The sequence below is a fragment of the Alexandromys fortis genome, unplaced genomic scaffold (genome assembly GCF_014885135.2).
Source record: "Alexandromys fortis isolate MF-2015 unplaced genomic scaffold, M_Fortis_MF-2015_v1.1 scaffold_120, whole genome shotgun sequence".
NCBI classification, from domain to species: Eukaryota; Metazoa; Chordata; class Mammalia; order Rodentia; family Cricetidae; genus Alexandromys; species Alexandromys fortis.
The window spans coordinates 3,837,870-3,861,083 of NW_026067999.1; the positions used below are offsets into that span (position 1 = coordinate 3,837,870).

Consider the following 23,214-nt stretch of genomic DNA (forward strand, 5'->3'; position numbering starts at 1 on the left):
TATATATATGAGAGAGCATCACAGTGATAATGAGTGTGATATCAACAACTTCTATCACAGGGACTCTCCAATGCATTTTCATGGTAATTACAGTACTTCCATATCCTTTATCATGAATGTGTCATATTGTGTCATATCTGCATGGAAAATGTTCGTGCTTATTAATCTAGCTTTCAATGGACTGGGAGCATCCTAAAATGTCATTGGACTTTATGTGATACATTTATACTGAGTATATAAATAAATTTTAAAAAGTTAAAGATAAGGGAAAGAGAATTTTGAAGAATAGAAAAATTGACAAAAACCAAACTCTGTTTAAGTAGGAAGGTAAGTAGGAAAGAAAGTAGAGATAGCAAATCACAACCCGAGATGCTAGAAATAAGTGGACGGAGACATTAAAAGGACAGGAATTTCTTCAGTGAGTCTGATTCTGCAAATCACTTGCATCACGTATAGAGGAGTTATTATTGTAAGCTGTACAATATCATAAGTCTGTCATAATATCTAACAGAATGGAAAAAGCACAGAGGAAAATTCCTTCCAGTGTAAAAGGTCACTATGTTACTGACAAGTACAAGCTCTGTACCCTGATAATATAGAGAATTACATAGTAACTTGACAGTTATTTGGGATGTCTTCTGCAATTAAGTCTACATTCCTCATCTATGCGGGTCTGTTGAAGCCTCATCTAACCTCTTCAGTAGTTCAGGTAAAAAACAAATGGCCCTTCTGCTCTGGGGAACAGTTATAAGCTTTCAACAACATACTTGCTAGAGAAGTAGCTGTTAAGAATCTATGTAATCCTCTTTAAACACCTTTACAAACATGTGGAAGAATGTGAAAACATGACAATTATAAAAAGGAATGTAAACCATTTGACTATATCTTCTTGAAAGGAAAGAGAACTAAAAATTATAATTAAGGAATTTCTATTCCAAAGACAAAATTAAAGAGACGTACAAGAATTTCAAATCTAAAAATGTCTTACATATTTCTTATTTGTTAATTTTTCAATGATTTGTTTCCCAATTTGGGACCAGTTCCTGGGGTTTAATGGTTTTGATGTATAAAATAGCCATGTAAATAGCCAAGCCAGGAGTTAATGGCAGCATTGCTGTTACTGAAATGGTATGTTGTGATGCTATGGCCCCTCACTACTGACTGGACACTTGTTAGAAAGTGGAATTATTGGTTTTGTCCTGACCAACTAAAATCATATTTCTTAGACTGGATAGCAGGTATTTGTCCTTTCCCTTGGCCTCTGGGTGATCCTCATACACATGTAAGTTTGAGAAGTATGGCCTAGAGTAGGTTGCTCAAGGTCCCCTCTGCATACCAGTAGTGGTCTAGGAACTCTTCGGTGTGGCCAGCAAATGGACAACTGTGTTTATGACAGGCGATTGCTAATCCTTATGCTTATTGCTATTCTAAGCATGAGCTTTCCACAAACAATGTTAGTAATAAAACAGTTTTAAAAGTTCCCACTGGATTTGTAGAATACATGAAACAACAATAGACTAATAATAATCCACTACATTCCCTTTCTCTCTTATATTAAACATCACTGTATATATTGATCTATACAGATTTTTCAGACGTTCATCCTTAGCTCAACATACAGTGTCTAAATATATAAAAACTTTATGGCATAATTTCAAATGTGTACTTTCATTGTGAGCCATTAGATTAATGAACTTTTCTTAAATGTGTGTCATGAAGAATTTGATTTTTTGTTTCCCACCATACAAACATGTCTATCTCATGAAGTGTGGGTATTTATTCAAATCTGCTCCAAATACTTTACAGATATGAGTTCTACCTGGCTTTATGCATAAAGATGTTCATAGCACCATAAGCCTGCTTTCTTAGTACTTGTAGCATTTGGAGTCACCTAATTGGTATCTTTTTTTAGTAAGTGAAACCAATCTGAAAGAGCTTTCTTTCATATTCAGCTGAGTGTGTGTTTAGAAAAATCAATTTTCAAATATAGGCTGTTGGAGAGTTTGTCTTTTCCTGATTGTGAGGCAAAGACAACTAGCCATAGCCCAAGGAATACCTTTATATGTGCAAATTTTTCAGAAATTCATTTTCAGTTAACAGTACTGAAAATGTTCTCTTGATAGGCAGATGATGTATTCTGTTTGGATGAAAGCTGAAAACAACATAGCCTGTTGCATATAGAGAAATATATTCCTCGAATGCTGTAACCCTGGGGTTTTCCACTGCAAACACCGGCAACATTTAAGGCTGGCATCTCTTTGCTGTGGGAACCTGTCTTGTACGTTGTGAGAACTGATCACTATATTCTAGATGATGCAACTACCTTGTCTCCATTGAATGACCATCAAACAAGAAAAAGGTGAGAGCATTTTAGCAGGAATTTCCAAGATGATCCTATTCTGATTATAGTTGAATGAACTCTTCATTTGCTGTGGTTTGGTTAGATTAGAACTAGTGGTAGTGACGTTTGCATTCCAGCAACCTTCTTTCGAAGTCAGTCAGCATCGCAATTGGGTTTGAAGGACCTAAATGTGGGGAAAGTTCTCTTCTATGTACGGCCTAGTTTAGAGACAATAGGTATCAATGGAAAATAAAGCCAGAGAATTGAGTTTTCTCCTGAGTCTTAGTGCTGCCCTTGTTCTTATACAAAGTACAAACTCATGATTTCATTCGTATGATGGATGCAGATCACAGTTTTCTATGTAGTCAATTTTGATGGAACACACACAAAAGGAATAAAAATACAGGGGTGGTATGTTGCTTTCCACATGTTAGGGGATGTTGAAGAATTCTTTCTATCACTTGTGCGCCTGTATGTTTACATGTGTGTGTGTGTGTGTGTGTGTGCATGTGAGGACAAGCTTATTCATGCCACATTATGCCTATAGGAGTCCGAGGGCTATCTTGACAGCCAGTCCCAGCTTTCCACCTTTCTTGAAATACAGGCTCTTCTTGTTCACTACTGTGTATATAGACCAGCTAATCAGGAACTGCTGGGATTCTCTTCTCTCTATCCCCCATTACCTGGGGAGTGCTGGGGTTACAGACCTTGCATTACTGCATCTGGCTTTACATGGTTTCTGGGGATCTAAACTTGGGTCTTCATGCTTGCATATCAAGCCCTTTATCTCCTGAGCCATCTCCCTTGACTGTTTCATGAATTTTACCCAAGGAAACTCATTTAATATTTATCACAATCCTATAGTGTGAATAATTTGAGTTTCACGTTAAAGGTGAGGAAAAGAGGCCCAGGATTTTAGGTATTGTTCACTGGCCTAGAGCCCTGAAGGATTTGAGGCTAAAGGCTTATAAAAATCAAATACAGCTCATTGTATTTGTATGTTTATTTCTCTCTAGTGAATTAATTAGAATATTTTTGGGTGAGAGAGTAACTAAGATATTTTTAGGTAAAATATCCAAAAGACTATGACTTAGTATCATTTCCATTTTATATTCCAAAGTGACAGTTGCTGGTAAAGTGAGCAAATTGGCTGTTTAAAAGAGGGACACTCTTTCAGTCCCGTAGAACCAGGAAATGGCCTTTTGAGGAGTTAGCAGTGTAGCTAATACTAAATGATGGATAAATAATAGGAGGAAAATTTCAAAAACCTTGAGTACTGAAATCTCCCTTTTCTGAATTACTATCATTTGAGACATTCTGATTAGGGCCCAACATTGTTAACTTATTCTATTCAAGCAAAGAGGTTTTGCATTTTAAAAAAAAACCAATTTGTAATTATCTGTCTATCATCACCATTATCATCATCATCAGAGTGTGTGCTTGTGTGTGTGTGTGTGTGGTGTATGAGTTCAGGTACATGTGCCATAGTTTATCAGTGGAGTGATCAGAACTTTGGGCGGGGGCGATGGGTTCGTCTCTCTTTCTACTATGAGTTTCGGGAATTGAGATCAAGTTCATCAGGTTTGTGTGGGAAGTACCTTTCTGCACCATGCAATTTTGCTGGCACATATTTTCATGGGGCTGGGTGTAGAGAATATACAGTCTAAACAGTCAGCTTGTCACTAACATGCAAGCAATAACCGTATTCTCAAGCAGTCATGTTATTCATGTTTGATTACAGAGATGAAAGAAATCAGGCGAACCTGAGACTGGAGAATATCTGACATCAGGGCCAAGAGCAGGTAAATGCAGTGGAAGCTTTAAAGTTCATGGAGTGAAGTTGTCATAGCGCTCATATTCTATGGCTACTTCTTATTGACAAAGATTAGATAACATAAAAATGGGGTTGTCACATATATCTACGGTGTCAACTTCAAACAGACTGAGTTCTGTCAGTTCAGTCAGTGACACTCTAGATGTGTTGGATTCAGAGATACTCTATTTTGATAAGAGTGACAGTAGGTACTGTGCAAAACACGGGGAAGACTATTAAAGCCAACACACCTAGATGTGCATTGTGTGGCCCCTTCTTGAGCGTGACCCCATTTCATAATCTGACAATGAGTCAACACCAGGCCACTCTTTCCACACACACCAATGTAATCTCCAGAACTATCTCCATTGACAAGGAATGACTCCGAAAGCCTTTGTGTCTTTGTAGTAATGCTTTTGCTTTTTTCCCCCTAAGACCTTCAAAGGAATCAACCAGTATCATTTTTCAGATGGCAGTTTCTAAGTGAGAAATTAAAGAGATGACTTTGTATGTAGAATGTTAAACATTTGAGAATGGTGGATTTTTGTTTGTTTTCCCCCTTTAACTTGGGTTAGAGTTGATTAGAGCTTGTGGAAATTAGTTTGGTGGCATTTGACTAGCTTCGCCTGAAGAGAGAAGAAGCAAGGAAAGTTCTGGGCGCAAAACTGAAGGAGGAAGATGAACAGAACTTTGGGATTTAAGATTAGTGGGATTTTCCTGCAACATTTAACGTCATTATTGATGCAAAAATCTACAGTGAAAAAAAGGTAAAATATAAAAATCAGGATGTGATTCTGCATTTTTGTGACTTGCCTTACTTACCCTAATTCTACCCTTTAAAAGCATAAAAAATCATACAGCACATTAAAATATTTAAGTGTGTGTGGGTGTGTGTTGCATTAATCATAAACTAAGGTATTTAAACTACCAACAATAGAATAGAAGTGGCAGAGACTGCATTGTGACTTTGGGGATACTATTTTAACTCTCTTGGCTCCTCATCTGTAAAATAGGATAAAGCACTAACTTCATTACTGATAGAATGAACAGTTTATTCAAATAAGAGCATTCTTGATGGTGTAAAGGGGGAACTACTCAATCCTAAGCATTCAAAGTCTGGAAAACAGTACTGCTCGGGCTCTTTTATGCTTTTTGTCTGTTCATAGAACCTTTGATTATTCTTGTTTACCACTTCTGCTGCCAAGTGTTGGCACAGTGGCTCCACAAATCTTGCATACTGGTATTGTAAGTGGCCAGTAGGGGCAAAAGTGTTTTATTTCTGACAGAGACCAAGAGATTGGCCTGCTGCCAGCCCCTTGTGTCTGAGTGCACTTGATGTGATGAGGGAGTGCTAAGCAAACTATCTTAGGAAGGGAATGTTAATTATGACACTGCAAATGAAAAATGTCATGAAAAAAGCCTGGGGTAGTACTGTTTATTTTTGTTGTTTTTGTTTTTAGCTTCCACTATGTGTTAAAGTTATAATTTGCTTGAATTACCTGCACAGAATAGAAGTTTAAAAGGCACTTCCGTTTAATTCAGATCTTAATAAAATATTTTCTATAAAATTATCCATTTTGGATAAATACTAAATCATACAAGGCTCTTGGATAACAGGCTTAAATCAGGACTTCAAAATGAGTTGGATATATGATTACACTATTTCACATTTGCAGTGGAGATTGAATGAATTATTAAACACAAAAGAGTTAAGAGTAATAGTTGACATTGAGCAAGCCCTCAGTGAATGCTAGCAACTGATGACACCTTTCTTTTTTTTCTTATCAGATTCAAAAGTATTGAAAAAGTCAGTACTTTGCCTGTTTATTTGATTTTTTTCTATTTTTGTGGGGTATTTTGCTTCTTGATTTTTATTTTGTTTCTAATTCCTGTTTAGATGTATAGACTTCAGACAATTTTCATGAAAAACATGCAACTTCCATTTTGAAAAAATGCAGTGCATTTTGCAAAGCAGCAATTGTAACTCTCTCCGAGCACATCTCTCAGCCCTTTCCCTCATAGATTAGAAAGCCTCAGAGAAGAGGGGGTAGAAAGACTGAAAAGGCCAGAGATGACAGGTGAGTTAGCATCTTCAGCTGATGCTCTGTTACACCCAAGATCTCATGGCAGTGGTGGTCACCAGCACAAGACCTACATGGTATCTAGCCAATCACCATTCTTGCATAGATGGGGAAGAAGATGGAAAACCTTGACTCCTAGCTGAGGAGGGCCCATTGGCAGTTGATGGCTTCTAAGAAAAGGAGACTATCATGTTTAAAACGTGTAGTCTCTGGTAGGTTGACCATGCTCTAGTGGATAGCCCCAGAACCATGAGTATATGGACAACATGAATTGGACTAGCTGGGTTATAAAATACAATCTAACACATGAAGTTGGGAACAGCTAGGGTGTGGGGAATGGGTCTGGGAGGTGTTGGGCAGAGGAGCGTGGAATGAATACAATTAGAATACATTGCATGCATGTAAGGAATTCTCAAAGAAGTACGAAGAATTTTAAAATATTTAAAGAGATGTCTCTCTTTAAACTCAAGTATCATCTTGCTTCCCAGTACATGATCTATACAAATCTTTCCTTAAACCCAGCTACTTCACGTGAATAGCTAGTGTCTCTTTCATTTTCTCCCTACGCTATCTACCTTAGTCTGGGGCACATTGCTACAACTACTCTCTCGCTAAACTCTTCCATTTTTCCTCCTATCTTTCTTCTTTCCTCCTTTTTTTCCCCCCAACTCTCCTGTCATATAGAACTATAATTGGATATATACTCAAGCATCTGTCTTCTTGGGGGCTGGACCTGAGCCTGGAAGCTTCCTGGGTAAAAACATACACCTGCTTATTGACTATTACAGATTCTTATATGAATACATACTGTCTCTGCTTTGGCGTTCTAGCTTCCTCTCTTGCCTTTGAATACTGGCCTTTTCACTCTGCCAAATTGCTACTGAACACTTTTACCATTTTTCTCAATGTGTCTACATTTCTTCTTTTCATCTCACTTTGAGCCAGTAATGAACCTCAGAATTTATGGGCAGAATTAGGAACTTTCATCTTATCATCAGTGAACCTACCAAGTGAGTCACAATCATAGCTATTGTCCCATTTCCTCTGTATAATGGTGAGACACAGAGTTTTAGGAGATAGTATTTCAACTGAGAATCTGCTAGGTCATTCATTACCTGGGGCATGAATATCAAGAAATTAACTTCTCTGTCCTTTAATATCTTATTCAGTAAGTTGTTGATGAATGAAATCATGGGTAAAATGAAATACATATTTCTATAAGACGCTAACTCCTTTGCTCTGGATATTTTACAATTCTTTTTTAAAGAAAGATAGTCTTAAGACATTTGTTCTTGAATTTATGCTTTCTGTTCAGCGTGGTGTTAATATCTTCCTTTTCATTTGAGTATTCCCTTTGTCAAATATATTCTTTTATCTTCTATTTTTGTGGAAATTCCTTTTATGAACACATTTTCTTCCATTCTAGCTCCTATGCTTCCCTGCATGACAAAGGCAATTGCAAGTGCTAGCTAAAATCTGCCACCATTTCCTTCATTTATTTTTCAGTTCAACCTAGTCCAGACAACTCTCTAAGTGATTAAGCGCTCCATTTTCAGGGCATTTTCATTTCTATTCCTTTGGTGGGTGATTTCACCCACTTTTGCTAAGTTCAGACATTATCTGTTTTCTAGTCACTTCCAATTTGTCCTGGTTTTCTCCCTCTCATGAACTCATCTAATTACTCACCAGCTCAATTGAGCTGTTCCATAAGTATTTAAACTTGATCATATCAAATAGGACTCTGCAACTTAACTCTAAATTTGATTCTATTACCATAAGCTAAATTTTAATACAATAACTACCTGGTTCTGATGACACAGTTGCTTAATTCAAAATTTTACATAATATTCAATTCCTTTTTTTCGCTCACCTTCTCATATAAAAGCATCATGAATCATTGGTTTTGCCTCCAAGTTATGACCACTAGACCGTGAGCTTCATAAAAGAATTATACTTTGTCCTGTTGTACAACGAATTCTAAAGATCTAGAGAGTGTTCAGTGCATAGTATGTAACAAATAAATATTTGCGAATGAATGGATGCTTGAGTATTAAATCTGATTACTTCCCTTCATTCTAAGAACAAACATGATAGGCTAAATCACCATCATCTTTTGCATACAGTTTTTCCTAACTGGTGTGCTGCTGCTCCCTCCATATCCATTCCCTATCTCGATAGCCTATTTGTAAATTTAAGGCCACCCTTTGGATTCCAGTCCATTAGCATAAATTGAAATCTTGTACACTGCCCTGAAAAGTATCTACCTATTTCTTCAATTTTATTTACTGTTTTTCTTTGTCTCATTCTCCATGGAAACGCCACATTCCCTGACTTAGCTTCGACAAATTAATGAAAGAAGACAAGGGCAGGTGAGTAGTCCAATGATGTCAAGGATTAAAAGCATACAATATTTGTTTTTCCCTAGCTCTTCCACTGAATGATAAATTATAATGCTAAATTATTAAGTAATCTACTCTTGGTTTCTCAACATTCTTACCTACCAGTTAATGCAATCTAGTATCTCTCTAAATACTGGATTGAAAGTATTCTTCTAGGTAGCAAACTCAATAGGGCATTCTTAAAGTTAATTAAATTTTATCCTATACATACTTTGTGTTTTTTTTTTTATTTATTAGAGCCTAGTTTTTTAAAAAAAATACCAATCTAAATTCCCACTCACTCCCCTCCTCCCATTCCCTCCACACATCCTCCCAACCCACCCACCCCCAACCCTAAGAGAGGGTAAGGCATTTTGCTTTGTGGAAGGTCCAAGGCCCTCCCTACTACATCTAGGCTGAGCAAGGTATACCTTCAAAGACTTCCCATTTGTTATTCCATATTCATGAGACAGTTGCTTAGATAGTTGATTTGCAAATCTGCCTATATAAGATAATCTTTTGAAATAGATATTTTCCAAAAACCTGACTTTAAGATAATGCATAACTTATCTTTCAATTAAAGTATTTCACAATGCTCCTTGTGAATTATTTTAAGGCTCAGATTTTTCTTGCAGTATGTTTTAATTTTCAAACTTAAGAAAATTTTTGTAGTCATCATTTTATTGTTGATATTTAGCCCAAATTCACTTGATTGGGGCACATATTCAGTACTTAATTTATAACAGGTTTCAATCCTTTGATGTGATTCGTAGTACCTGTTACCTACTTGACAAAACCTAGATTCACCTGGCAAGAGGGACACTCTACTAAAGAATTATCTCCATTGGATTGACCTTTGAACATGTCTTGACTGATGATAGGCATTTTGGGAGTGGGGGGGGTGGGAGGCTGAGGGCATCCCAGGGAAGTGGGGGCATCCCATTGTGGATGGCACCATGTATAGGCAGGCCCTGATGAGCGTAAACTGGCTATCATTCCTCCATAAGTTCTGCTTTGAGTTCTTGCTTAGATTCCTATCCTGTCTTCCCTCAGTGATGGATTATGACCTGGAAGTGGAAGGCAAATAAACCCTTTCTTCCACAAAGTTGCTTTGGTCAATGTATTCATTATAGCAACAGAAAAACATGTTAAAACACTAGGTATTTATTGTGATGTATTTTATAGTCCAGCTTGTGGTAAACTTAACAAAATGTTCCTTCTGCATTTGAAAAGTATGCGTTTTTTTTCAGTTTTATGTACAGTGAGTTTATTAATCCTATTGCTAAATTTACATCCTTAATGATTTTTTAATTGACTCTTTTTCCATCAATTATTGAAAGATGTATGTTAAATTTGTTCATTATGATTGTGGTTTTATCTGTTTTTTATTTGTTAATTTAATCATTGCATATCCAAGACCATGCTATCAGTTTAATATAAATAATAATTTTGTGTATTTGCTTTTGTTTTTATATGCAAGTTACCATCGGCCTAGAATTCACTAGATAGTCCAAGCTTGCCATATAGCTTACAAAAATCTCCTGTCTGAGCCTCCTGAGTTTTGAAATTACAGTTGTGAGTTTACATGCCTGGATTTAGCAGCAGATTTTTCTCAAATATTAAATATTGGCTTTATTTGATTAACATTTTCATGCTATCTGTCTATCTACTATTAATTTTAGGCTTCTGTATTTCCCTTATATATGTACTATAGGAAAGAAGGAATTGGATTTTATTTGGGTTCTTATTTCATCTGACAATCTTTTTTAATTTTGATTTGTCTATTTTTTGTATTATTTGTCGATGCATTTGGGGTTGATTGAGCACTTGGCCATTTGATTTTCTTTATCATTCTTGCTCTCCATTTCCCCTTTCTTTAATCTCTACTTTCTTTTTACCCTGTGTTTTCTTTTCTTCTGTTCTTTTACTAGTTATAGTTTTAAAAAATGTGTTAGTCTTTAATGGCTATTATTCTATTATGCCAGTATTGTCAAGAAATCACAGAATCCATTCAAATAGAGCTCAGATTCAGTCTAAGAATCTTCTACACCGCTTTTCAAAAATATTTTACCAATTATTCAGATTTTGGAAGGAAACTAAAATTTGTTTTTTATATACAGACAAAAGAAGTGAGCCGATAATGTCTTTTAAACTTTCTCATTACCAAAATCATCTGGGGTTTTTATTAATTGTGCACATTCTCATTTCTCCCTCCAAGCCTTATGAGTCAGTGTCTTCATTGAATTTCACTGAGAATCAGCATTTCCCTTAAAAATTTAGATGAATTCCATTATGATAAGGTAAAATTTAGGGGAACATTGGCAGTATTAGCTCTTAAAAGAGCTTTTTGAATGACTTAAGCCACACATAGACAATAACGTCATTGTAACGTTCATGGTGCAAACTGCACTGTTTATGAGCTGAAAAACCATCACAATTCAGTATTATTTCCTGGGCAGAACAAGTGATTCTGAACTTGTGCCATCATACTGGACTTCTCTGAAGAAATAACTAGGTTCCACAGGGATATGATTCATAATTTATATAAGCACAGTGTAAAAAGGCAAAGTATGAGAAAAGATATGTGTGTGTCCATTTCCCTAGGCTGGAGAGATAAAATATTCTTGAAATGGAGCTAGGCAGAAGAGACTGGTCAGCCAGCAGTATATGTTTTCATACTGCTTTAAAAACCTTTGGTAAATGCAGCCAGTACTCAGGGAGCTCATACATATACAAACTCCTCAAAGTAAACTAACAATGACTCTTTGATTCCTATGTATTTATAAGCAGCGATATTGACAACCCCCTTTTAAAAAAAAACTCCAACATATTAACATATGATTCAGAGTTTGCTTTACCTTCACCAGCAGGTTTATGGAACCTTGGGGCGTAGATTTTGAAAAATAGCTCATATAATCTACATTAAATTTTTACTTGAATTTTTAGTGGTATTGTTATAGAAGGTAACACTCTCTATATCAATAGACATATTCCTCTTCCAGTCAGAAGTGCAAGCAAGATACAATGCTTCTGTTATCCCTCATGGGGCTAAGAAATAAACCAGGGCTTGCTTTCCAAACATGCCCTCACACTCAATTGCTTGGGAGCTGAAGAAATACTGAGCCTTATCCTGAAAAGGGGATTTAATTGATGGTGGGGTGCTGCCAAGGCTTGGGAGTTTTGAAGAGTCTCTAGATGATTCTATAGGAGCTATTGAGCTGCAAAGTTGAAATATAAACCTCTAAGTAAGTAAGGGAAAACTTAAGGTTTCTGTGCTAAAGTCAAGACAATGATATCAGCCTTATTTAAAGTACCAACATGCAGTGATGCAGTGTGCACATGTAGGGTACAGAACATAGAAATGAGTGATTCTTAAGATGTGGGTCAATGCCCCTTTGGGGATCGCATGACCTTTCCACAAGGATCACATATCAGAGATCCTACGTATCAGATATTTACATTATGATTCAGAAGAGCAAAACATGCAATTATGATGTAGCAAGGAAATAATATTATGGATGGGTCACCACAACATGAGGAACTGTATTAAAAGATCACACCATTAGTAGGGTTGAGAACCACTGACATGAAGGCAGATCCACTGATGAAAAACATCAAATCAGTTAGTTATGTACACATAGTCACATACAAATTGTTAATATTCATCCACAGTTTTAAAAGAACTGTCAGTGAATCTATATGCCTAATTAGAGTTGTTGCATAAAAATCAGAAAGCCCAAGAAGATTTGAATTTCAGATAAACAGGAAATAATTTCAATATAATTATATACCATGCATCATTTGGGATATAATTATATTATAATATATTTACCTGGAAATCATGCTTAGCTGTGTGACTTGTAATTATATTGACTAAACCTGCTAACCTTACCCACCATTTTAAAGGACTAGTTTGATCAACAATTTATTAGAACAAAAATTAAGTTCATTTTCTTCTTCATTATGTGTTCTAGGTGGGTTTTTTTTGTTGTTGTTATTGTTACATTGCTTCGTTAACAACCTCAAGCTCTGTGTGATTCTGTACTGAGTGACAAGCCTACCTTAGTCTGCTTTTTCTGTCGTTTCCGGAGACGCAGGAACTCCTTATGCTGCCTGGAGACAAAGTTCACTGCTGCGTATTCCAGTAAGGCAGCAAAGACAAACAAAAGGCACACTGCCATCCAAATGTCAATCGCCTTCACATAGGAGACCTGAGGAACAGGATGGGATGAGAGAAGAAGAAGGAAGCTGTGAAGGCTTGCCAGAAAATCCAGTTCTACATTATATGAATGGCCCAAGTAATGGCCAAGTGTTTCTAGTCTTTAGAAAACTACCGTGCCTCGTGCTGCAACCAATGTTTACCAATAGGAGACTAACCAAAGAAGTTCCACGCACGTGTGTGTGTGTGTGTGTGTGTGTGTGTGTGTGTGTGTGATCTAATACAACAAACACACCCGGATGAAACTGGAGGACACTATCTTAAGCAAATCAATGATCTCACTTATTATCTCATAAAAGTTAAGAGTATATTAGCACCTGCCAGAGATTGGAAATGGTAAGTGGATATAATGCTGCAATTGGAGGAATAAATTCTAATTTTACATTGCAGAAAATGACTAACATAATTAACAATGATGCGTCATATGCCTCAAAATAGTTCAAAAAGACAATTTTGAATCAACTTGCCAGAAAGAAATAGTAAAAGTTCAAGATGTAGGGTATGCCAATTACCATAAGTTGACCATCACTTAATATATACACAAATTAAAATATCACATCAGAGTCTGGTGTATAGTTCAGTAGTATCAGTCATATTCAGCACATATGGGACTTTGAGTTCAAGTTTCAGAGTTAAGAACAAAATAAATTACCGAACATCCCACTATACCGCATAATTATGTAGCAATAAAAAGTGGTACAATTCTAGGGTTCCCTGCCCTGTGGGAAGTCCAAGGACCACCCACCTCCATCCAGGTCTAGTAAGGTGAGCATCCACGGTAAAGACAAGGTACAAAACTCATGCTAGTACCACTCAGAAGATTAAATATGAGACACATGAGACAATGACTCGGGGTAGCGGGAACTTGTGACTCTTGCTGCTTTGCAAGGGTCAACATCTCACTCTATACACATTTTCATGATACAGCAAGGAAAAATAAGGTTGTTGTAACATTGCAGATCTCAGACTGTCAAAGATACTCAAACTGCCAAATAAGTGTGTACTATTCAACTCTAATGTTTATGGATTTACTTACTATGTTTTTCCTTTTCTACTCTAAGCACTTGTCAACTCCCCTTTTAAGTATCACATATGTATATAACTGTTAAGCCCTATACCAATAGTATTATCCATTTTCTGAGATGGAAAACTGGAGTAAAGAAGGGTTAAATTATCACCTCAAAGCACAAAAGTAAAGCGTCAAAGTCAAGATTCAAGTTGAAATAGAGTGTTGACTAGTGTATTTCCTACCTGATCATACATAATACAGTTCCTAGAGCCACATTCTTATAGCCTCCATTCCCTTTGACATTTATGGCATTTGTCATGCAGTTTAACTTACTTCTAAACCATCATTTCCAATGCATGCACACATTATAATCCATTTAGGTTATTTTCAATTGCATTTCTCCGTACACAAATTTTGCTGCTGTGAGCATCTTTTCCCACAAATATCTGATTGTCTCTGTGTTTATTCGCTAGGCCAAATTTAGGTTGCATCATGGCAGGGAATGATATAAAAAGTCTCTTTATTCCGAAAGTTAGCAGCGGCACAGAAGGCAAAAGAGTACAAAGTTTAGAGTGGAAGAAGTGCATTTGCTACGGAACGTGCTTAACATCTCTAAATTGCTTCACCTTGGTGAAGCCATTCCTCAGATGTTAAATATGAGCGGTCATAGTACCAGTCTCACCGAGGAGGAGGTGAAGAAAATCATTTACTATATGCAGAGTTTAGGATAATGTCAAGGGTAAAAGAAATGCCATAGAAAGGCTTGTAATTATTTGACTTAATATGGGTGTGATTTTGTTCAAGGAAACCATTTTGGAAGAGAGAGAAGTTAACAAGGAAATGAAAATGTCTACAATAGAATGCAGTTATTATTACTATTTTTATTTTGGGGCAGTTTCATACACGTGTACTCTATATTACTTCCACCCCTTCCCTTTTCCTCCAACTCTTTCCTTTACCCATCTCAATTTCAGGTCCTTTTCTTTTATAATCTATTGTTTTACACACACACACACACACACACACACACACACACACCACCCCACATACTCACATTCACTTGCCCCTACTTCATTCACTTAGTGTTGTTCATGTACATATTCATGTACATGAGAACTTGAGACTGAATAACCTATGTGGGGGGGTCCATAGAAAAGACTGATTCTCCTTCTTTTGCACTCATTCCTTCCCTGTAGCTCTTCATCTAAGAGTGTGGCCTTGTGAAATTTTCCTACCAACACTGGTAAGTTAAATGGTTCAGGTATTCTGTTTATTTTTATTTTAGATTTCTTATTCATTTTACATACCAACCACAGTTACTCCTCCCTCTCATTTCTCCTGTTACCCTCACCCTCTCCACAATCCACCCCCATATCCACTCCTCTAAACGGTAAGACCTCCCAAGAGGTGTCAACAAAGGCTGACAGATTAAGTTGAGGCAGAACCAAGCCACTCCCCGCTTCATCAAGTCTGAGCTAGGCATACCACTTTAGGGAAGGGGGCTCAAAAAGCCAGGGATGGATCCTGGTCCCACTGCAATGGGGTCCTCAAACAGCTATTCAACATGCTGAGGGCCTAGTTCCATGGGTCCCATGCAGGCTCCCATGCCGGTCTAGAGTTTGTGAGTTCCCAAGAGTTTGATTCAGTTGTGTCTGTGGATTTCCTCCTCATAATCTTGACCCGTCTTGCTCATATAATCCCTCCTACCTGTTTTTGTTTGGACTCCCAGAGCTAAGCCTGAAGTTTGGCCATGGATCTGGTGCAGGTATTCCTTAGGTCAACCATACTGCTGAGATTTTAAAGGTACTGCTTCCCTGTCATGTCTAGAAGATACTGTATTACAGCAGATGTCCTGGGAATACACTTATTCTTTTGAAGATTGCTATCTGCTTTATGCTATATCAGACAATTGGAACTACTTGCCAGTCCCACTTACATTGTTCCAAGATGGCCCAGTTTGCCATCCTCTTCCCAGGGATGTATCATTATTTCTACCTGAGATGGGTAGTCATAGTTTGACCGAGGCTTTTCAGAATCTTTCAAAATCTGTCAGAAATGCCAACTCTCCTAGGAAGTTTCCTTAAGTCTTTCTCCTTTCTCCCATCTGGATTAGGTGACTTTTTTTTTTTTTTAAATTCTCTTACTGAACGCTACCAAATTTATTGTTTCTTAGTCACCTGTTTCTCTAGCTCTATCAATAGATTGCAAGCTGGTTTTATAGGTCTGTGCTTGGGTAAGTAGGTTGTTTTTAGAAGAACGAACCTGAGCAGAATTGCTCTTTGCATTACCAGTACAGAACCTGACATATCATAGGTAAGAATAAATTATGTATATACATACATGCATTCAACAACAATTAGTGGGAAAGAGTAAATAACTTTGAAGGAGAGTGGGAAGGCGTGTGTGAGAGGGTTTGGAGGGAGAAATGTACTATATTATAATCTCAAAAATAAAAACAAGAAAGAAAAAATAATGTGGGGTGGATGTATAGATGGATAAATGAATGATTGTGGATGAAAAGAAGGAATATTTTAGCCATTTTGCATGTTTTACATTAAATCAGATAATCTTAAACAATAATATCCACATGTATCCTTCATATATTAGATGCTTAAGTTGGAATATAATGAGTTTTAAATTCTCTTAGCATACCTAGATTTCCAGAATGTTCTTCCTTAGTAAGCAATAATTGGTTTTATACTTGTTCATCTGAAGCAACTCTATTCTATGATAATAAAATGTTACTAATCACAATATTCCCTGTTATATATTATTCAGATTTCCTGTAAATATTTTAAGATCTCAAAATGAAGAGAATTTGTCACTGCCTGAGATATACACAGAACGAAGTCCAGTAAAGCTGACCATATTTCTCTTATTCCTGGTGCTCACAGGAATTTCTAAACCCTTTTCCTATCTCCTCCTGACTGTCTGCAGGCTCAGCATGTATTTGGCTTCTTTTATAGCTGCTTATAAATGAATTCTTTCACTATCTTAATCATTTTGGTTGGTCTCTCAGTTTCCTTCAAATTAGGAACCTCTTTCCTGTATTAAACTGCTGGCATTGAATGCATTATTCACATGGAGTTAGAGGTTGTTGGGAGATGTCTATTACATACAATGTGATGCCCCTTGGTGTTGCTCTCTCAGGATCGAAATTCCTTTTTCTTCCTTTTAACCAGCTCTAACATCAGATTCTCTCCCTTTGGCTGCTAATCCTTAGAAGTTTTTAGCTCATATCTTTTCCTGTCACATTCTTTTTATGATTCTTGAGCTTACGTGATCCCTTCCTGAACTACTTACTACCAACTTGCAGGATAGTTTTTCAACGGTAATTAAGCTCTCAAAATGCTGCTATGATTCACTGACTTGGATTCTTTACAGGTATTTTTATTTTTTTAATTTAATTTTAGCTTGAAGTTTCTGAGCAAGGCCTTGTTATATAGGTCAGGCTTTCCTGGAACTCACCATCTTCTCATCTTGGCTTTCAAAACATTGGGATTATAGGAATATGTGCCTCTGTGGCAAGTCTCCTTTTAAGAATATTTAATTAGCTAGCAAGATGTCCCAGCAGGTACAGCTATCTACTGAGCAAGCCCCATGGCATCACTTAGATACTACTCCAACTCCACAGTAGGAGGAGAGATCCAACTCCCAAAATTCTCTCCGAAAATTGTCCTCCGACCTCCACCTCTACAGGTCAGTACACATTCTCTCTCTCTCTCTCTCTCTCTCTCTCTCTCTCTCTCTCTCTCTCTCTCACACACACACACACAAATAATAATAATGATAACAATAATAGTTTTGAGGCAAACAGTTTTAAAAACAATATTAAGAAATGTAAACCATGGCAGCCATTCATAGCCTAGTGTTCTATAAAAAGCATTGTGGTACGTGCTGTGAAAGGTGAACCTGAAAAAGCAAGATGAGTAAGATGCTTACTGATTCTTCCCAGAAGTTCTCTGATTACACTTGTGGGCACTTGGTTCACAGTAGACCCGGAGCAGTAAATCATAGCCCAAGGGTCGGATCTGACTCACTGAATATCTGCCAAATATTTATTGAAACACAGTTATACTTGCTTAGTTATGTATTGCTTATGGCTACACTTATATTAAAACGGCACAGTTGAGTAGCTATGCCGAAAATCAAATGGCCTGCAGAGCCTAAAACACTAAATGCTTATTTATTGAAAATGTTTGCTAGTCCCTAACCTTTAGGAGTTTAATGGCTAAAAGAAACTGTAAAGGCAAAGCCCCAAACACAGAAGATGGAGGGGAATCTGGTGTTTGGTACACGTGGTGCATTTTAGGAATGAGGGCGTGATAACAGGTAGACAGGAGTTCATTCCAGGCAGAGAAAGCCCTGAAGGCAAGCAGATAGAATCAAGGTTTCTAGAGCCTCATAAAAATATTCTAATGAACAAATGTTCTACTGCTCATTTTCAAATGAGATATAGGCATACAAGTCTTATCATATTTCCCAGACAGTTCTTTATGTGCAAAAGCAAAGATCTTATCAAAAGCCTACATTCTTCTTCCTCGTGGGACTGTCTTTCCTCGTGACACTTTCAGCTTCTACACAGGCCCGGTTCCCTTTCAGAGTCTTTGACCATATATGATTTTTCTATGAGACATCTTTTTCCATGTCTTGTGGTTCTTTAACTCTTTCTGCTTTAATTTCTACTCTATATTCACACCCTCAATAAATCCACCCACTTCTATAGATTTTTTCTTTCTGTGCATTACAGAATGGTAGAAATGCTGCCGCCGCCGCCGCTGCTGTATGGCCTATAGCAGAGACTTCTTGAGAATCTCATTTCTTGCGCCAGTCAAACTAGATGTTCTAGGCCAGTTGACTACACAATGGAATGTGGAAAAAACTGTGCATGCTATTTGAGGGCCTCCAAAATATCCCTTAGGACTTAACCTTTCTACATCTACCTAGGATCTCTTTCAAGACAGCGATATCTTATGCCGAAGAGGCCAGGATCTCTCAAAAACCCAGGACCGCCTGCTCCAGAGTAGAGTGTAAAATGAACGAGAAAGAATCTGTCTTTGCACTCATCCACAGATTTCATATTTTTGTGTTTCCAAAGCCATCCCTCAGCCATGACATCTCCTATATGCTTGTGCTAATTCTATTATGTGTCCAGTTATTAGCTGCACAGTCAATTTAATTGAGTATCCCCTCATCCATCCATTTCGTTAGAGTCCTCTCACTAGCAACTCTGCTTTTACCATTATTTCCTTGCCCTCACTGTAATATTCAGTCTGTTGTATAGACTTCACATTTCTAGCTGAAAAGTACCAGTGTTTACTCTCTACTTTTCATTCCCAAGATGTCGTTACATCCTCAGCTATTAGCTGGTAGATCTGGCTATTGTAGCAATTGGTCCCTGTGCAGTCAGTGTCTTCTAGTGTCACTTTGTCCTTTCACCTCTATAGGATGAATTTCCAAAAAAAATACTTCAGTTGGAAACATGTGCTTAAGCATTACTATGGGTGCCTTTTGTGTGCTTTGATATTTGAGATACTGTACAGAATGTGCCTGTCCTGATTATTTAACTTCACCCTACTCTTTCCTAACACAAACTTTGCACTTTGTTTAAGCAATTCGACTTACCCCGAGGAAACCAGCTCCATTCCTCTTGTGACTCGTTTATACCAGCGGTTTCCAAATTGAGGGAGTGATTTTGAACCTCAGGGAAAACCTGGTAATAGCTGCAGATACTTTTCCTTGTAATAACCACTGGGAGGTGCTATTAGTATGGGTTAGAGATGCTGGTGGACATGCTCTACTGCCAGGATTTCCCCTGCCATAAGTTCTTCAGTCCAAATGCTAGCAATTTTGAGTCGGAAAACCCCAATGTTAGGAAAGAAAACAAATGCTCCCAATCTCCTAGCACCTATGGCATACCAGTGAATTCCAGTTCATGGTGATGTTCCTCTCAAGGACACCGGAACGTCTAAAGCTGAAGTGGGGAGCACAGATCAAGGAGTTATCTTGTGCAAAATGTGAGATCTGTTATTAAATTCAGAAATTCTTCTGAATTTTTTTTCACTGTGTAAATTATCATGTTTGTTTCTATTTATTTTCAGATAATTACTTAAGGAGTAGCCCAAATTCTATCTTTGATAGGATGCTTTCTCTGTCCACAGTCTCTCACTCATCTAAAGGTTTTATAATGTATTTATAGTTAGTTGACCCAGTTTAGTGTCCGTGCATATGTGTTTTATCTACACAACTGAAGTATGAAATATTCTCAGGATAGAAAGGCAGTACTTTTCGATCTATGCCACAGAGGACACGGCTTTCAACTCTTAGCAAGTGCCCCATAAATCACATTTGATTAACACAATTTCCAAGAAGTATGGATTTTGTTCAAAATCACTATTTTATATGAAGAGTCAACTACAAAAGATAACTAAATGGAAGAAAAATATGTCATTTTAAAAATTATTATTATTTTAGTACCAGCCACCCTTAGTTACTCAGGAGTCTAAGGCAGGGAGATCACTCGAGTCCAGGAGTTCTGGGCTGAAGTGTGTTATGTCCAGCAAGTATCAGCACTAAGCTGTAGTGTACTCCACCCACCAAGCATTGACTACCTAGGGCAGGAGACCTCCAGGTAGCCTCAGGAGGGGTGAGCCAGCTCAGGATGGAAATGGAAGAACCTCTTGAACAGTAGGTCATGTGCTTTAGGGATGCTAGCTAATGATGTTCATGTTACTCTGGACCTATTTTCACTAAGGGAATGATGATTTATTATGTTCTTATAGCTTTATAGCTCATATAGTTTACAAGTTAATCTGGTGGAAAAGTAGAACCAACTGCGTGGTTTAGGTTTTCTTGGCTCTAGGTAAGCACCTATTTGATGTACTTACTGTTGTTTGGGCACCATGTCAACATCCTTTAGAGGTAATTCTCACTGATGCTTTCTCAATGCTCTTGATGTTTTTGAAAACTCGAGAAAGTTTTCTAGAGTCAGTGTCTCATTGATTGCAGACTCAACTCAATTTCAGAGTAGAAAAGCAAGTCATGAGTGTATTTGCTTGCATCTTACAATTTGTTTTCTGTACTCAGATGTGACAGCAATTCCCAAGACAAGAGGTCCTTTGTTTATGATTAAGACATTTTCTATCCCACACTGATCCCCAGGATAGAATTATGGGTAGTCATTTTACAGGGACTACTCTCTTTGTTCCTCAGGCAAGCATTCCCTTAGGACAGTGTGCCAATTAATGTCCCAATTAAAGTGCATTCTAGTCACTAGACTGACCCCAGAGAGCTGTGACATGCCTCCAGAAGCCAATAAAAAGTATTTTTTATTAACATGTACGGAAAGAAGCTTCCTGTAGTGGAGAAGATTCACAACTGACTATGATCAACCAAGCATTAGTTTTAATAGAAAAGAAACAAAATGGGATTTATAGGACAATCTAAATGCTCCTAGTTAGTTTTCTTTATGCATGGAGACAAAGGGTGCTTGTGTGCAGGAGAGATGCACATACCTGTGTGCACATATCTGGAGGTCAGAGAAGGAAGTCAAGAGTCTTCCTCTATCACTCTCCACTATATTCTCTGAACGGAAGTCTTTCAATGAACCCGAGGTTCACCATTTTAGCTAGAATAGTGGGCTGGCCGGCAAGATCCCAGTATCTAAGTGTCTGTCCTCTGACACTGGGATTGCAGACGTGCAAAGCCAAACTTGTTTGTATATGGTTACTAGTGATTTCTTTACACTATGGAGCGCCTGTCTTCACAGCAAGTAAACTCATCCACTGAACCATCTCCCCAGCACTATTTTTCCTTCTGAACAATTATCCTCCGCCACCTCCTGCTTGGTTTGCATTTTTAATTATTCTCGAGCTATGCAACAAACTGATGCCAAAGCAAAAAAGAAGCGTTTCTGTTCTGCCCAGAAAAAAAATTATTTTCTCTAACTTCGAAGAGAAAATTTTGAAAGATTTGATTAATGCTTGTTGAAATGGAGGTTACCTGTTGGCCAGAGGAGCTTGAGATACGCTCCCATTGTATGGAATAGGAGACTTGGTGTGTCTAATCAATTCATGTTTTGTTTGGCATTATGGAGTATACCAGTTCTATCTGCACCATAATTTCATGAATGGAAATTGAGTTTATTAAATGCATAGTAAAATCATATAACACCAGAAATCAACAGACATGGAAGGAAAAATTCTGGGTTTGCTTTTTGCTTTTGTCTCTTATCTATACTCAACCATTTTATCATCAAAAAATAGACAGTTGAATTAACTGTGGTGCCAAGATTCATGATGTTGCACAATTCTGTCTTTATAATTTCAGGGCCAGGTTGTGATTTTTATTGCCTAATTAAAACAGCTTACACCTGCTGTTTAAAGCAGGAAAATCAGATTTCCTTGGCAAAGATGTATAGTGGCAGAGCTGACTAGCTGGTCTATGCCAACATTCCAACCCTCATGCATTTTCTCTTTATATCTGATAGTCTTGTTAGAGTCTGGGCAAGCTAATTTAAACAATACAGTTCTTATGAAAGTGTGGTTTGCATAAATAGCCATTGGGTGGCAGTACCTTCAAACCTGGCATCTGAATGAACCAACCAGAAATCGAGGATTCTGAAAAGCCTTTGTTTGGCATTGGGTGCTACACATGTCTAGTTAGCTGATATTATTTATGAGTATGTTACTCTCCATTATAGAAGCCAGGAAACCGTTCGAAGTGCCTTAACAAAACCATATATCCATGTGAGTTTTGAAGAGGGAAGGGGGACTAGAAGACTACAACGGCTTACCCCCAAAATATTCAAGCAATAACAGACAATACTTACTGTACCATAGTGTCACCCTGCAGAAATGTATCCTTAAGTTTTCTGCAAAAAAGACATCTGGGAAAGCCAAAATAAGGAGGCTATTTGCATCTAGGGAAAGGGAAAGAAGCAGAACTCAAGAAAATCTTCCCTTTGCTTGTGTCTGCCCCATTTCATTACATTCTCAACTAATGAGAACACCATCACCACTTACTTTCTATGACTGCATCTTGAGATGCAAAATGTGATGCATGCTTCTTCTCTAATGGGACAGGAATGAGAAGTAAGAGGGAGATTGGTAGCTAATTAGCTGCTATTAGAAAATCAAGGGGGCTTGGCGATCAGGGAAATGCAAATCAAGACAACTTTAAGATACCATCTTACACCTGTCAGAATGGCGAAAATCAAAAACACCAATGATAGCCTTTGCTGGAGAGGTTGTGAAGAAAGGGGTACACTCATCCATTGCTGGTGGGAATGCAAACTTGTGCAACCACTCTGGAAAGCAGTGTGGAGGTTTCTCAGGAAATTTGGGATCAACCTACCCATGGACCCAGCAATACC

The 23,214-nt window shown here is 37.6% G+C and overlaps 1 protein-coding gene across 3 annotated transcripts in view; it reads right to left on the reverse strand.

Moving 5' to 3' along the window:
* Positions 1-23,214, reverse strand: part of Glra2 (glycine receptor alpha 2) — a 187,797-nt gene that overhangs the window by 29,528 nt on the left and 135,055 nt on the right. For all 3 annotated transcript variants that reach the window (XM_050160633.1, XM_050160634.1, XM_050160635.1), the window contains one exon: positions 12,675-12,824. In XM_050160633.1, coding sequence (XP_050016590.1) covers positions 12,675-12,824 — 150 coding nt within the window. The remainder of the gene's footprint in view (positions 1-12,674; positions 12,825-23,214) is intronic.